Source organism: Macaca nemestrina, chromosome 7, assembly GCF_043159975.1.
Source record: "Macaca nemestrina isolate mMacNem1 chromosome 7, mMacNem.hap1, whole genome shotgun sequence".
Taxonomy (NCBI): domain Eukaryota; kingdom Metazoa; phylum Chordata; class Mammalia; order Primates; family Cercopithecidae; genus Macaca; species Macaca nemestrina.
In genome coordinates, this window is record NC_092131.1 from 1,987,865 (window position 1) to 2,001,024 (window position 13,160).

The 13,160-nt window shown below is 62.6% G+C and overlaps 1 protein-coding gene and 1 pseudogene across 2 annotated transcripts; one reads left to right on the forward strand and one right to left on the reverse strand.

Annotated features, from left to right (window-relative positions):
• The first annotated feature begins 1,113 nt into the window (after positions 1-1,113).
• Positions 1,114-1,517, forward strand: LOC139364158 (ATP synthase F(0) complex subunit C1, mitochondrial pseudogene; annotated as a pseudogene).
• Positions 1,518-8,468: 6,951 nt separating this feature from the next.
• Positions 8,469-12,815, reverse strand: LOC105489870 (transmembrane protein 121). 2 transcript variants are annotated; one of them, XM_011755080.3, is made up of 2 exons: positions 12,532-12,815; positions 8,469-9,921 (listed from the first exon to the last, which is right to left on the reverse strand). In XM_011755080.3, exon 2 carries the CDS (start codon positions 9,807-9,809, stop codon positions 8,859-8,861), a length of 951 nt encoding a protein of 316 aa, XP_011753382.2. In that variant the 5' UTR covers positions 9,810-9,921; positions 12,532-12,815; the 3' UTR covers positions 8,469-8,858. The 2 variants fall into 2 exon arrangements, with proteins under 2 accessions (XP_011753382.2, XP_011753381.2); XM_011755079.3 differs by lacking the exon at positions 12,532-12,815 and adding an exon at positions 11,189-11,794.
• Positions 12,816-13,160: the final 345 nt, after the last annotated feature.

Consider the following 13,160-nt stretch of genomic DNA (forward strand, 5'->3'; position numbering starts at 1 on the left):
GAGGTGACATGGAGGTGACACACAGATGACACGGGAGGTGACGTGGGAGGTGACACGAACCCACTGGCCAGGCCCTCGCTGCTGGGGGCAGGCAGAGGCAAGGGAGCAGACGAGTGTTCAGCGAGCAGAATCGGGCTCGGGTTCTCGTCAGGAACATCAGCCCAGCCTGGGACTGGGGCAGGTTTAACCTTTGGCCCGGGCAGGGTCCTGTGGGGTCAGGGTCGGGGTCGGGGCCCCACTGGTGGGTTCCGGTCTCACAGCCGGGTCCCGGCACCTCCCTCCTCACAGAGACCGAGCGCCGGGCTCGGGAGCCCCCTTGTGGCCGTCTGGCGACACTGCAGGCTCCGCTGGCGCCAAGGTCCGGAGACTCCCGCCTGCCCCAGCCAGATGGGGTTCTCAGGCAGGTGAGCTTTGTGGGCAGCCCTACCTGCCAGGAATATGTTTGCCCCCCACCTACAAGCCAGCCTTGGCCACGGTCCAGTCCCTCCATAACATCACTTGGTGAGGCCTACCCTAACCCAAGGCCTGCCTGAGTGGGGTCTCTCTGTGTGGCCCTGCACCAACCTCCCTGCATCACACTCCACTCCACGCACCTGTGTGATACCTGTCTCCATCCAGGCGTGGAGCCTCTCTTCCTAGGAGGCGTTCCAGAGACGCCCCGGGGGGCGGGGGTCACTCAGGTGCACCCCACGGGTGCAGGTTTCAGATGGGAGACCAGCACGCACCTGCTGTGTGGCTCCTGCGGTGAGCACTGCCTCCTGGTGTTGTGGACTTGGCATCCGGTGCACAGGCCCACCCCGCCTCACCATCCCCTCCAGGACCACCATCCGTTTGTGTGCAACTTCCCACAGCAGCCTTGAAAGTGTTCACGGAGGGAACGCAACGCGGACCAGCTCTCGGGGAAATCACTCCCTGGGCGGATACTCATGAGGGTGGGAGAAAGGTTTCCTCAAGGCTCATGCACTTTGCTACACATGTTTCCAATGAGCTCCACGTTCAGCTTATTTCATAAGCAATGAGTAAAAGTGAGTCGGTCACCTTAGGTCACCTTCAGCCGGGCGAGCGCTATGGGCCAGCAGGGGCTGCACGGCAGTGGGAGTGCAGACTGAGAAAATGCAGACCCCCGGGGCATTACTCATCTCTCCAGCTCTGGTCCACTGTTGTACCAGGGGTCTGATCAGGCCTGTGTCTTTCTCCTTGAACAGCCCAGAGAATTCATCTAAACAGCTTTCCCACAGCCCCTCCCCACGCCAGGTGGCCCGATGGGAGTTCCGGACCAGAGCTGTCTTGAGGGACATTCACACAGCCTCAGAGATTGATGTTGGAGCAGCCCTAGTGGGTGTGGCTGGCTTAGGGGCTGGCATTGGAACAGTGTTTGGAAGCTTGATCGTTGGCTATGCCAGGAACCTGTCTCTCAAGCCGAGCTCGTCTCTGATGCCATTCTGGGCTTCGCTCTGTCTGAGGCCATGGGACTCTTCTGTTTGATGATCGTCTTCCTCATCCTCTTCGCCATGTGAGGCTCCGCGGGGGTCACCTGCCTGTCCCTGCTGCCTGTCCCTACTCCATGCCATTCCTGGTGCTGGGGTGTGCTAAGTTTTACCATTAAACACACGTTTATCTCAAAGAAAAAAAAAATTCTCCCCCACATAAATGTTACTGCGAAGACCTGAACCGTGGGCCGGTGCTCATCCACATCAAATTTCGCCAGTTGATGGCTTCCGTCATCGTGAGTTTTCCTTCTCGGCCATTATGACCATCCAGGGTGACTGTTTTGTAAAATGTTTCAGCATTACACTTTGTCCAGAGGATTTGCCAGTGGCAGGTGTGAGTGAGGAGGTGGCCCCTGGGGCTCTCACACTGCCGGGCAGGATGCAGTTTCGGGCGATGCTTGGGAAGAAAACACTGAAAAATCCAGTAAAGTTACCAAGGTGCAGCCACACAGGATGGCTCCCCTTCTTCACAGTACAAGAACCCCCCTGGGCATGTGGCACCCAAAGGCAGGTCCCTCTTCCTGGCTCCCTGGCAGCTCAGGGCACTGGCATGTCTAAGTTCTGGGCAGCAGCGTGTAGGCAGGTGCCTTGTGCCAGCTCCTGAGACCCATCCCAAAGAGACCCCAGAAACATCCCCTGTCATCCTCCACCCTGGCTGTGCTGCAGCTGAGACCTGATGGCAGCGCCTGACCTGTGAGAGCAAGAATTACACCCAGGACCCAGGGGCCAGGAGTGGGAGGGACCTGTGTCCTGGCAGCCTGGACCACCCGCCCAGACTCGCCCGGGAGGGAAATGAATGTGTATGTTGACAAGCACCACCATCATCCTAGCCTGGGGTAGGGTTTGAGTGTCCCCTCCAACATTCATGTGGAAATTTAATTGCCACTGTGGCAATATTAAGAGGTGGGGGGCTGGGTGCGGTGGCTCACGCCTGTAATCCCAGCACTTCGGGAGGCCAAGACAGGCAGATCCCTTGAGGTCGGGAGCTCGAGACCAGCCTGGTTAACATGGCAGAACCCCGTCTCTACTAAAAATACAAAAAATTAGCCGGGTGGTGGCAGGCGCCTGTAATCCCAGCTACTTGGGAGGCTGAGGCAGCAGAATTGCTTGAACCCCGGAGGCGGAGAGTGCAGTGAAACATGATCGCGCCACTGAACTCCAGCCTGGCGACAGAGCAAGACTCCATCTCAGGCCGGGCGCGGTGGCTCAGGCCTGTAATCCCAGCACTTTGGGAGGATGAGGCGGGTGGATCACGAGGTCATGAGATCAAGACCATCCTAGCTAACACGGTGAAACCCCATCTCTACTAAAAATACAAAATGTATATATATATCGCCAGGCATGGTGGCAGGTGCCTGTAGTCCCAGCTACTCAGGAGGCTGAGGCAGGAGAATGGCATGAACCTGGGAGGTGGAGCTTGCAGTGAGCTGAGATCACGCCACTGCACTCCAGCCTGGGCAACAGAGTGAAACTCTGTCTCAAAAAAAAAAAAAAGAGCTGAAGAGATGGGGGCTGTTAAGAGGTGATGAGGCCAGGTGGACTCCACCCTTACGGAGGGGTTAGCGTCGTTATCTCGCGGTGTGTTTACTATCTGCACAGTGGGTGGTTACGACAGCAAGCTGGGCCCTCTCTCTCTCTCACCCTCTCCTGCCCCTGCACCTTCCGCCATGAGCTGGCACAGCACGAAGACCCTCGCCAGAGCTGGCACCTCGATCTTGGACTTCTCAGTCTCCAGAACTGTAAGAAATAAATGTCTTTTCTTTGTAAATTAATTCCCCAGCCTGAGGTATTATTATAGCCACACAAAATGGACAGCCTGTTGCATTGGGGATTATGTTTCAACATAAGTTTCGGGGGGGGATGCAAACGTACAAAGCCCAGTGGCCACCATGGGTTTTCTCTCTCGGGGGACAGTGTGATGTTAACACCCCTTCCTTGGCAGCTGCCCCAGCCCCGAGAGGACGGAGTCCACTCCACATCAGCCACGGAGTGAGGAGAGGCGGTACTGTCCCAGGGAAATCTGGGGCCTCGTGCCAGTGCAGGGTGGTGGGGATGGGCACGAGCCAGGGGCTGCCATGTGTCTGGCAACACTCCTGCTCACCTCCCCCTCTGTCTTGACCTCCCTCTGGCACCCAGGCCCCTTCCTCCTCCTGCCCCCTTCTGCCTCCCTCTGGTGTTCCCCCAACCTGCCCACTGCCTTTTCTACCCTCTCCTCACCCACTTGTTGACTCTCTGCACCCTTTGTCCTCACGCCCAGTGCAGCCCTAGTCACGCTGCCGGGGCCTGCCTGCAGGCCGAGCCCCAAAGACAGCTGGTCTCCCCGACATCCTCTGACAGGGGGGTGTTTTTTCCCTTCATCTTTCTCTGGTTAAATGGCAGTTACCTTGTTTTTACAACAAATGAAGCCACCCATGTTTCAGCCAAGGTGGGAATGTGGCTCTGCAGCCTCCACCACCGTTCTGCACTGGCAGTGACTCTGATGGCTTTTCCCTCTGGGGCTGCCACTTAGTGCATCTCCATTATTTTACTGCATAAAATGAATCCAATAATGTTTGCTTTTTTATTGCTTAAGATAAGTGAGTTCAATTTCGCTCAATTGGGTTTTTATTATTATGAGGCTGTTTTCCTATAGAAAATGTGAGTGTGCTCTGAAAGGAAGATGAAGGGTCAGAAGTTCGAGCATATTTTCTCTTTTTGGATGACTGATCTTGTTGCATCTGTGATTCGACTCCGACGTCTCTTCCCACGGGCTGGTGGAGGCGGGTCTGACCCAGCTCCCAGCCCTGCCATTCTAGGGAAATGAAGGGGGACACAGTCCCACTCTCTGCCATAAAGGAGAGTGGCTGGGGCTTTGGCCAGGGCAGCCCTGGGTAAGCCGAGCTGCAGAACTTCCCAAGGACTCAGGAGCTCCCAGACCGTGCTGCTGGAATCTCCTGGGAAGAGAATTGTTGACATGTGCTGGGTGAAACAGAGCTGGAGGCTGGGTTGCTGCCGTGCAGGTTAAGCTGGATGTTGCGCTGTGTGAGGGGTTAAATATGTGCTGGCGTTATGTAGAAAGAACTTGATCACCATGATGGGTCTTATATGATCAAAGGCAATTTGCAAGCTCACAGCTTTTGCAGAATGTGAGCCTGGGCCAAGTTGCAGAGTATTTTTGATGTCACGCTGGGGCCTCCTGGGTAATGGCAGAGGGAGGGTGGGCTCCTGCCAGCTGCGTGTGCTGGATCACCAGGCACTCCCATCGCCTCTACAGGATTGTGGGCAAGAGGAGCCACAGCTGAAGCTCGTGCTGAGAAACAAAGCCCTTTGTCTCAGACCCAGGAGTCTCGTGTCTTCTGGGGCATCCATGATACCACAGGCTCACCTGTGGGCAGGTGGCCAGTCATGACACCCATGTCCCCTGCCAGTGGAAGTGTACAGATTGTCCTGGAACAAGCTCTGGACCACAGGACCTGAGCGGACACTTCTGAGAAGCATTTTCCTCCTAAGGAGAGGGAGGCACCCAAGGAGGAGCCGTCCCTCCTTCCCTCACACGGATGATATTTTGAGACAATGTGAAGCTCGCTGCTGTTGTGGCTCCATCACCAACCCACCCAGATGGTGAAGAAAGATGGGCTGACCCTGGAAGGGGTCACCTCAGACTTCCACAGAGTGACCCAACAATGTCTTCACAGCTACAACCTGTCATGTACTTCACAATTAGAAAAGAGCTCACTCTCATTCATCCAGAGGAGCCGACTGGGCTGGGGCTTTCTTGGTGCAGCTTCAGCAGCACCTGAATTCCTGGTGGCGGTGGAGCTATGGTGGGGCATGCATACTGCATGGCCAGGCCAGGCCTCCAGGCCTCAAATGTGTCAGGGCGAGGGACACACACGGGGATTTATGGCGAGCATCTCAGACAAGGCAGAGCCCTGTCATCTGGAAGTGGGGTGTCTCTTGCCACAACTGCTCATGCTAGGAGAATAGCACACCCCACTCCGGGCCGGCGACATGGGCCACTGTGTATCCAGAGATAGGGTTTCTCTTCTCTGCCCCTTGATCGACTCTCCTGCCCTCAGAGTGCTGCAGGGAGGACGAGGGACAGCATCTGGCCGTACTGGGAGGCAGGGGTTGCAGGGCAGGGAGGTAATTGCTGGTGTAGAGGTGGACTAGGCCACGAGAGGGAGCAGATCGCCTGCAGACAGCCTCTTTCTTGGGACAGGACCTCCACTGCCCAATTTCTCTCCCCCACATGCACACCTCCCTTCCCAGCCGAACCACACGGGTGCACCCAGCTGCACCTCCGTCCACACTCTGCTCAGCATCCCAGCCCGCCTCTTCCCTCTGAGCTGCCCACTTCTCCCTGCTCAGCATCCCAGCCCACCTCTTCCCTCTGAGCTGCCTACTTCTCCCTGGGGCCCTTTCGGCTCCCTTTGCTGGTGAGCTGCCCACCATGGTCCTCTCAGGTGCTGACACACCCAGCTCTCTGCCTCCAGGCTGCAGCACCTGCGGGCCTCCCCGGGGCCAGCTCCCAAGCCCACCTGAGGAGGCCTCCCTGCTCCTCCCAGGCCCTAACTCCCCAAAGTGTGGCTGTCCCCAGGCGTCTCTGTGTGGGTTGGGCACCGGGCCCCAGCACAGGGCCAGTGGGTAGTGGACACGCATCAGGACTCACGTACTGACCAGGAATCAGTGAGGGGACAAGGGATCCAGCTGGGGTCTCCATTGAATCTGGCCATCGCAGGACACCTCAGAAAACTCGGGGAGGGCAGGCTGGAGTGCGACCAGGTCCCCATCCTGTTTCCAGGGGAGATCCCAGAGGTCAAAAACCTCAGGCCATGAGCCTGACAAATGCCCCCTGCTTCCCAGCCCTGCTGCAGTCGGAGCCACAGCTGAGCCTCGTCGTGGAAACCGGGTGCCACTGGGCAGGGTGGGGCTTGATGTCTGCTCCAGTGCCCTCAGAGTCAGTTGCAGGGGCGATGGGCCATTGAACCAAGTCGGAGCGGGTAGAGCCAGGGTCCCTGGCCCCATTGGTGAGGGGGGGACAGCCAGGACTTGCACCTCCACTGCCGGGGATGTGGTGACAGAGGTAGAGGGCACTGGCCTGTGCCAAGGAGCATGGAGACCAGGGACCACTCCTGAAAAGGCCAGGAGGAGTGAGGTGTGTGCAGGACAAGGTCGCCTGGGGTGTCTTCGAGCCCCAGAGCCTTCACTGCCCTGAGAGTAGCTAAACTAGGGGAGCAGCTAAACCAGCAGCGGCCATCCCACCTCTGACTAGGGGATGTGGGCTTTCACAGGCCAAGCTGGGCCCACCGCCTCCCTGACTGCAGCCAGCAGGGAAGAGACCACGGCTTTCAGGAAGGGTTAGAACAGGATGTCAGGAGCCCAGAGCCCCTCAGCCCCATTCACCTATAGCCACGCTGCCCGTCTGTTCCCATGGGATTTGCTGCGGGTGCCAGAGCCAAGAGGGTTGTGGGCTCGTCTTCACCCAGGAGACCCTTAAGGCAGGATGGGGCTGGCACTGGCTTCAGCCCAGGGTGGAAACAGGCTCCACCTCCAGGATGAAGCTCGCCCCTCACCCACTGCCCCCCACTGCAGACCAACCCTCACAAGAAGGCCCAGGTCCTTCCACTGGCCCGCCACAAGTCCCGCGGCCCCTCTTCTCTCTCCATGCCAGGCCTGGGGCCTTTCCACGGCTGCTCACCACCACCCCTCCCTGGCCCCCCGGCCCCCCTAACCCCGCAGAGCTTCCACTTCCCAACACGATCGTTAGTGGTCCTGGCACAGCCCAGAGCAGGATGACTCAGACCTCCTACCCAGGCCAGTTCCCCGTGCCCACGCATGGCGCTGGGAGGGGATGCTGGGGACATCGTCGGAGGCGGGGCCAAGGCTCGGGTTTAGAGGTGGGCGGAGTGCCAGCAGTCTGACCTGGGCAGGGAGGTAATCTCCGTGACCGTGACCCTGACGACAGTGGTCCCAAGGCCAGTTGCCTAGAAGGCAGGCAACTTTCCAAGGCCAGACCCCAGGTGGCCTGGAGCTGGGGGATGAGGACTGTGTGGGGTTGGGATGCAGCTGAGGTGGCCACCAGCCATGCTCTTAACTGCTGCAGTTGTCCGGAAGGGCGCTTGGGGAGGACCCCGCTTGGGGAGGACCCCGCTTGTGCAGCCTGCTCCACTCCCATCGATGGTTTTAGCCCCAGATGGAGAAACCTTGCCGCCTTTGGGCCGTGGAAATGCAGGAAGTGGAGGTCCAAGCAGTGAACTGTGACACGTGAGATGTGTGTGACCATCACCCGCTCATGGAGCGGGCATCTTCAAACAGTCCTTTTAGGGGCCTCATAAAGGGGCCCTCCCCAGATGCTATGGACCTTCCCGGGCCAGATGGATACCGAGGGCCACATTGCAGGTGCAGGGGCCCAGGTGGAAGGCAGGTGAGAGACCACTTGCAGATGGGCTTCAGGCCGGGTGCTGCCTGGGCCGGGGCTGCCAGCTCCTGTGCTGGGGCAAGGCCAGGATGGTAAGTTGGGGCAAGGCTCCATGCTGCTCCTGGGGCTGTGACCTGGGGCTGCCCCATCAACTTGGGAACACCTGATTCCGTCTGGCTATCCTAGGCTGGAGGAGCCCACGGGGAAGGTGGGTTCCACAGGGCGGGAGGAGGGAACCAGGTATGTGGGGGACACTGTCATGCCTGAGGTTGAGGGGAGCAGGGTCCAGGACACCCACGGGGCTGGGGGAAGATGGGGGTCAAAGTATCCCAGGAAGAGAAGTGGGAACAACTAAGCTGGAATGGAGGAGCTGTCCCTGGGACAGAGCGGCAGTGGCCCCCAGGAGCTCCTGAGATCCCCGGGGGAAGTGGAGGGCCCAGCCCCACCAGCATCCGGCACTTGGACACCACCATCTCCCCTGCGCTCCACACACCCCTCCTGGCTCCCGGCCTCCCAGCCTGGCTGGTAAAGACAGGGACACAGGAACAGGCAAAGCAGTGCGGCCTTGGATACAAAACTGTAAACACGAGTCTTTAAAATGACAGAGGCCTCCTTGGCCCCAAAATCTGAGCCAGAGGCCCCCACCGAGGGAGCAGATCTCCGCCCACACTGCCCTCCCTTCCAACCCGGGCGGTCCAGCAGGCAGGGGCTGGACCGCCTCTGCTCTGCTGCGGCCCAGAGCTCCCAAACGGACCCACGCGCTGGGGCGGGCTGGTGGAGCTGGGGCTGAGGATCCGCGGTCCGAGGGATTCCTGAGATGAAGAAGCGGCCACGGGACCCCAGGCACTGGCACTCGAGGCACCTGCCCCTAGGGGAGCCCGCCCCCACCCCATCCCATGCAAACCGCGCCCCGAGCCAGCCCGGTGTCTCTGCGCCCGAGGGGCGTCCCGGGGGGCGCGCGGGCCCTGTCACGTGTCCAGGGGGTCACGCGTGGGCGAGGACCCGTGGGGGCGCCCAGGTGGGCCGTGCAGCGGCGGCGGCACCGAGTTGCGCTGCGGGGGTGGCGGCTGCAGCTCCAGCGCTAGCGCAGGCGGCGGGAAGTCGCGCACCTGGCGACGGTACTCCAGAAAGGTGCAGGCCTTGGTGGCGAGCGCCACCACGTTTTTGCCGACGAAGATGGCCGAGACGCGGCTGTCTCGGAACAGCGCCATGTTGGCAGCGCGCGCCAGCACGGCCACCACGTTGACGGTGGCGAGGCTGAGCACCGGGTAGAGCATCATCTTCTGCGGCGCGATGTGCTCGCCCTGCATGCTGACCTCGCTGAGCGCCACGCACGGCAGCACCAGCAGCAGCATATAGCAGTAGAAGAAGGTGAGGCCCTCAGCCCACAGCGGCAGCCCGGAGCGCGGCGGCTCCCACAGGCTGGCCTGCATGTCCAGCAAGTCCAGCAGGTCCAGCGCCACCCAAAACAGGCGGCCGCGCAGGTCCTCGCGCTTGCGGAAGGTGCGCACGTACTCCATGCGGTCCAGCGCCACAAGCAGCAGGAACAGGCCGGGCACACACACGGACAGCAGCAGCGTCAGCGCCTTGCGCGCCACAGGGTCAGCCGCGCCGCGCCGCGCAGCCTTGTAGTTCTGGAAGATGAAGTAGAGCTTTATCTCCAGCACGAAGATGTAGAGGAACCACAGGATCATGGCGTAGCCGCGCTTGGCCGTGCGCACCTCGGCGCCCACCCACACGGCCACGTAGCGCAGCACCAGCAGGAAGCACACGTCGCCCACCAGCACGATGATGCACACGCCGATCTTGCGCGGGCCCTGGTTCTGCTCCACCAGGTACGCGTCCATGACCGCCATGCTGCCCATGATCACCAGCGTGGTCAGGCACACGTGGCGCCGGTCCGGGGGCGGCAGCACCATGGTCGGCCGCCGGGCCCCGGCCTGGGCGCGCGCGGCCCCCACGCCTGGCGGGACAAGGCCCTGCAGCGCTCAGCCGGCGGGCATGGCGCGACGCGGCCTGGCGAGCTCGAACCTGGGGAGACCGGAGGAGACAAGATCAGAGGGCGGGCTGGGGCGGTCTCCGCCAACATCCCCCAGCCCCGAGTGCTTCCCACCCAGCGCGGTCTCCGAGCCGGGGCCCCGAGGCATCGCATACGCCTGCGCCCATGCGCGAACCGGCGGTCGCGAACCGCAGCGAGGCCTCCAGGGGGCGCTGCTGCCGCGCCAGAGCACCCGGGCCTCGTTCCCGCCGCCAGGAAGGAAACGGAACGGACGCGTTTTCTGCCCGCCGCGCGCGTTCCCGGAGCCCGGGGGGTTTTGTCACTGCTGGGCCCGCGCCGCCGTCCCTCCTGGCTCCGGCGGCCCGGACCCCACGCCCGCGCTGCTGGCCCCAGGCCGTTTCCGCGGAGTTCCGGGCGTACCCTCTCCCTGACGCCGCGCTGGGCAGGGAGGCGGGCCTGCCCCTTCGCTCTCGGAGTGCCCAAGGAGGCCCCGGCCCTCCCAGGCTTTCTGATCCCGGACCGAGAGTCACCCAGGTCCCGATGCATCCGTCCCACAAGCCTCTCCGAGCCTCCCCGCCCCTGCCTGGCAGCCCCCACGCCCCTCCTCCCTGCACTGGCAGGCTCGGTCTCCCCTCCTGTCCACCATCCTGGGCGCGTGGCCACTGGCTGCCGTGCTCCCCATGGCTCCGCATTGCCTTGGCGAGGTGCTGTCCCCCACCATCTGCCCCGGCACAGCCACCCTACTCTGCTCCTGTGCGCCAGGGCGCTGCCTGTGGCTGCCCTCGAATCTCGAGAAGCCCGTCCACCAAGGCCCGTCGCGCTTCCACAGGCCCCTGCACCTCTGTCACACACCTGGCACTGGTCGTCATTGCCGTGCTGTCGGAGTCCCCACACCTGGGCCTGCGCACACCTGGGTGACGATGGAGGCCCGCACCCACCCCAAAGTCACTGGCAGGCTCACTCCCAGCCAGTCCCTCACCCCCTCCACAGCCCCAGGCCTGGGGCTCCGTTTACTGCCCTGTCTAGACAAAGGCATAAAATTTAATGTCTCCGTGACAGTCGGGCGCTCGGACTGCCCTGGTGACACCGCAGCCCCCACTGATCCGGGAAAGCATTGAACTCTGCACTCCCACCCCTGCCCCCACACAGCAGCCGCCTCCCAGGATCCCCACAGCCACACACAGGACACCCCCACCCCTGGGAGCACTGACAGGTCGCGCAGAGGGTGCCCTGGGGGTCCTCAGCACATGCCCCTGCCTCCAAGGTTCCCAGCACTCCGGGTCCCACCGGGACACTCACCCGGTTTTTACTTCCACTGGATCGACACGTCTGACCCAGGAAGCCCTCTCGGGGACCATTCCAGGCCCACCTGGGCCTCCCTTAGCTGCAGCCGCAGCCTGAGAATTTCCCCCTCTCCGCGCGTGGCGGGGCCAAATAGCTGAGGAGCCGCGGCGCCGCTCACCCTTTCCGGCCGTGCCTCCGGCCACTCCGCCCCACTACGCTGTCGCTCGATCCTCAGCCACTTGGCAGATGCGGGCCGAGGGCCGAGGGGCTCTGCGCTGGCAAAGGGACGGACTCCAGCCCCTAGCAGAGCCCCTACCCCGGGAAGCCAGAGCCTGGCCCGGCCACCCCTCCCTAGGGACCTGGCCCCAGGCCCACCTGTCCTGGGTCTCCTGGGCCCCGGCCGAGGCCCCTCCTCCCCCCACGCCCCGCGGCTCAGACCTGGCACAGACTCTGGGGCCTCCAGGCTCTTCACTGCCCGCGCCCCGCAAGGATCCCCGCCCCAGAACCAGCCCTCGGAGCCCCCGGGAGGAGGGGCGGGAGGGGACTGCTGCGCTCCTGCCGCGGGCCGGTGCAGAGCTTGGGCCGCTCCCAGCAGGCTGCGTCTCTGCTTGTCCCCCCGAGGCTTCCCCACGCAGGGCCGGGTCCCCTTCACCCCGCCGGCCCCAGGCCTCACCCCTGCCGCATTGGCCCCCGCCCCACCCCACAGTCCCCACGGCCCGGAGGTGCAGGGTCGCCCAGGCCCGCTGCCCCCTCCGCGGAAGCAGCCGCGCACCCAGCCAGTCCCGCCCGCGCCCGCGCCTACCCCGCCGCCCGCAGATGCTGCGCCGTTCCCGGGCCCGCCCGCCCAGCCTCTGCCACCACTGCCGGGGCCTCGCCGGCTCCTCCCGCCGCGCCCCTCCCCCGCCCGCGCGGCACCGCCCCCGATCCAGACGCCCCGCCCCGCGCCCCTCGGCCCGCTAGCCCCGCGGGACCTGGGGGCCTGGGAGCGCGGGGGTCCCGGCGCCCCGCCCCCTCCGCGGCGCCGGTTGTCACGGCGACAGCACTGAGAGGCGGCGCGCAGGACTGGTGGTTCCGGGGAGCGGGACGCCCTCGTGCACCCCCAGGCCCGGAGTCCGGTCTCCACCCTCCTCTCCCACCGACCAGAATTGCCGGGTTCCGCCCAGTGCCCCCCCCGCGCCCTGAAACTCCGCTGCCGCCCCCTAGAGCGACCCCACTCAGCCGGACAGGTGCCGACCGGCCCGGGAGCTGTCAGGGACTTAGGCGCAGGGCTGGCCTGGCTAGCGGGGCCCTCACGCGGAAATTCAGCCTTCCCATGTTTCTTCTCAGGGCAGAGGAAAAGAATGATGAGCGACCCCCACCTTCTTCTCCAGCCAGTCCAGGAGGCAAGCTAGGGTTTCGGGACTTGGGCTTCATTTTGTCACTGAGGTGACACTGAGCCCCTCCGCCCACATCTTGTCCATCCCGTGTGAGCCAGAGGAGAACCCGAGGGCCCCTTCTGCATGCCTGCTCTCCTTCCCAGAACTGCTCTCACTTCCCTCCGACGTAGGAGGAGACTGAGGGTCAGAGAGGTAAAGGGACGCCAGATTTGGGGGAAAGGCCAAAATTTGAGGCACCACCCAACTGGTAGTGAACTTCCACATTCTCTTCCCGTATCCCCAGGCCTGGACTCAACACGGCCTGAAAGCCGGAAGTGGACAGAGAGCTCCAGAAGTTCTCTAGTCCTGGCACAAGGGGCAGGAAAGAAAAAGGTCGCCTAATGCTCCCAGGGTGCGGAAGAATGTCCCGGGGGATGTTAGGGTTTGGGAGGACGGGTGTTTTTGGTAGTGGTTGTTGTTTTACTCTTCTCCATTCTCTGATGCCCCAGCCCCTAGGTATCCCACCAAAGCATGACCAAGGCATGAGGTTTACAAGCACCTAAAACACTGAGGCAGAAGAGCCTTCCTCTCCAGCCCCAGGAGATGTGGTCCCGTGGTGGGCAGGAGAGACG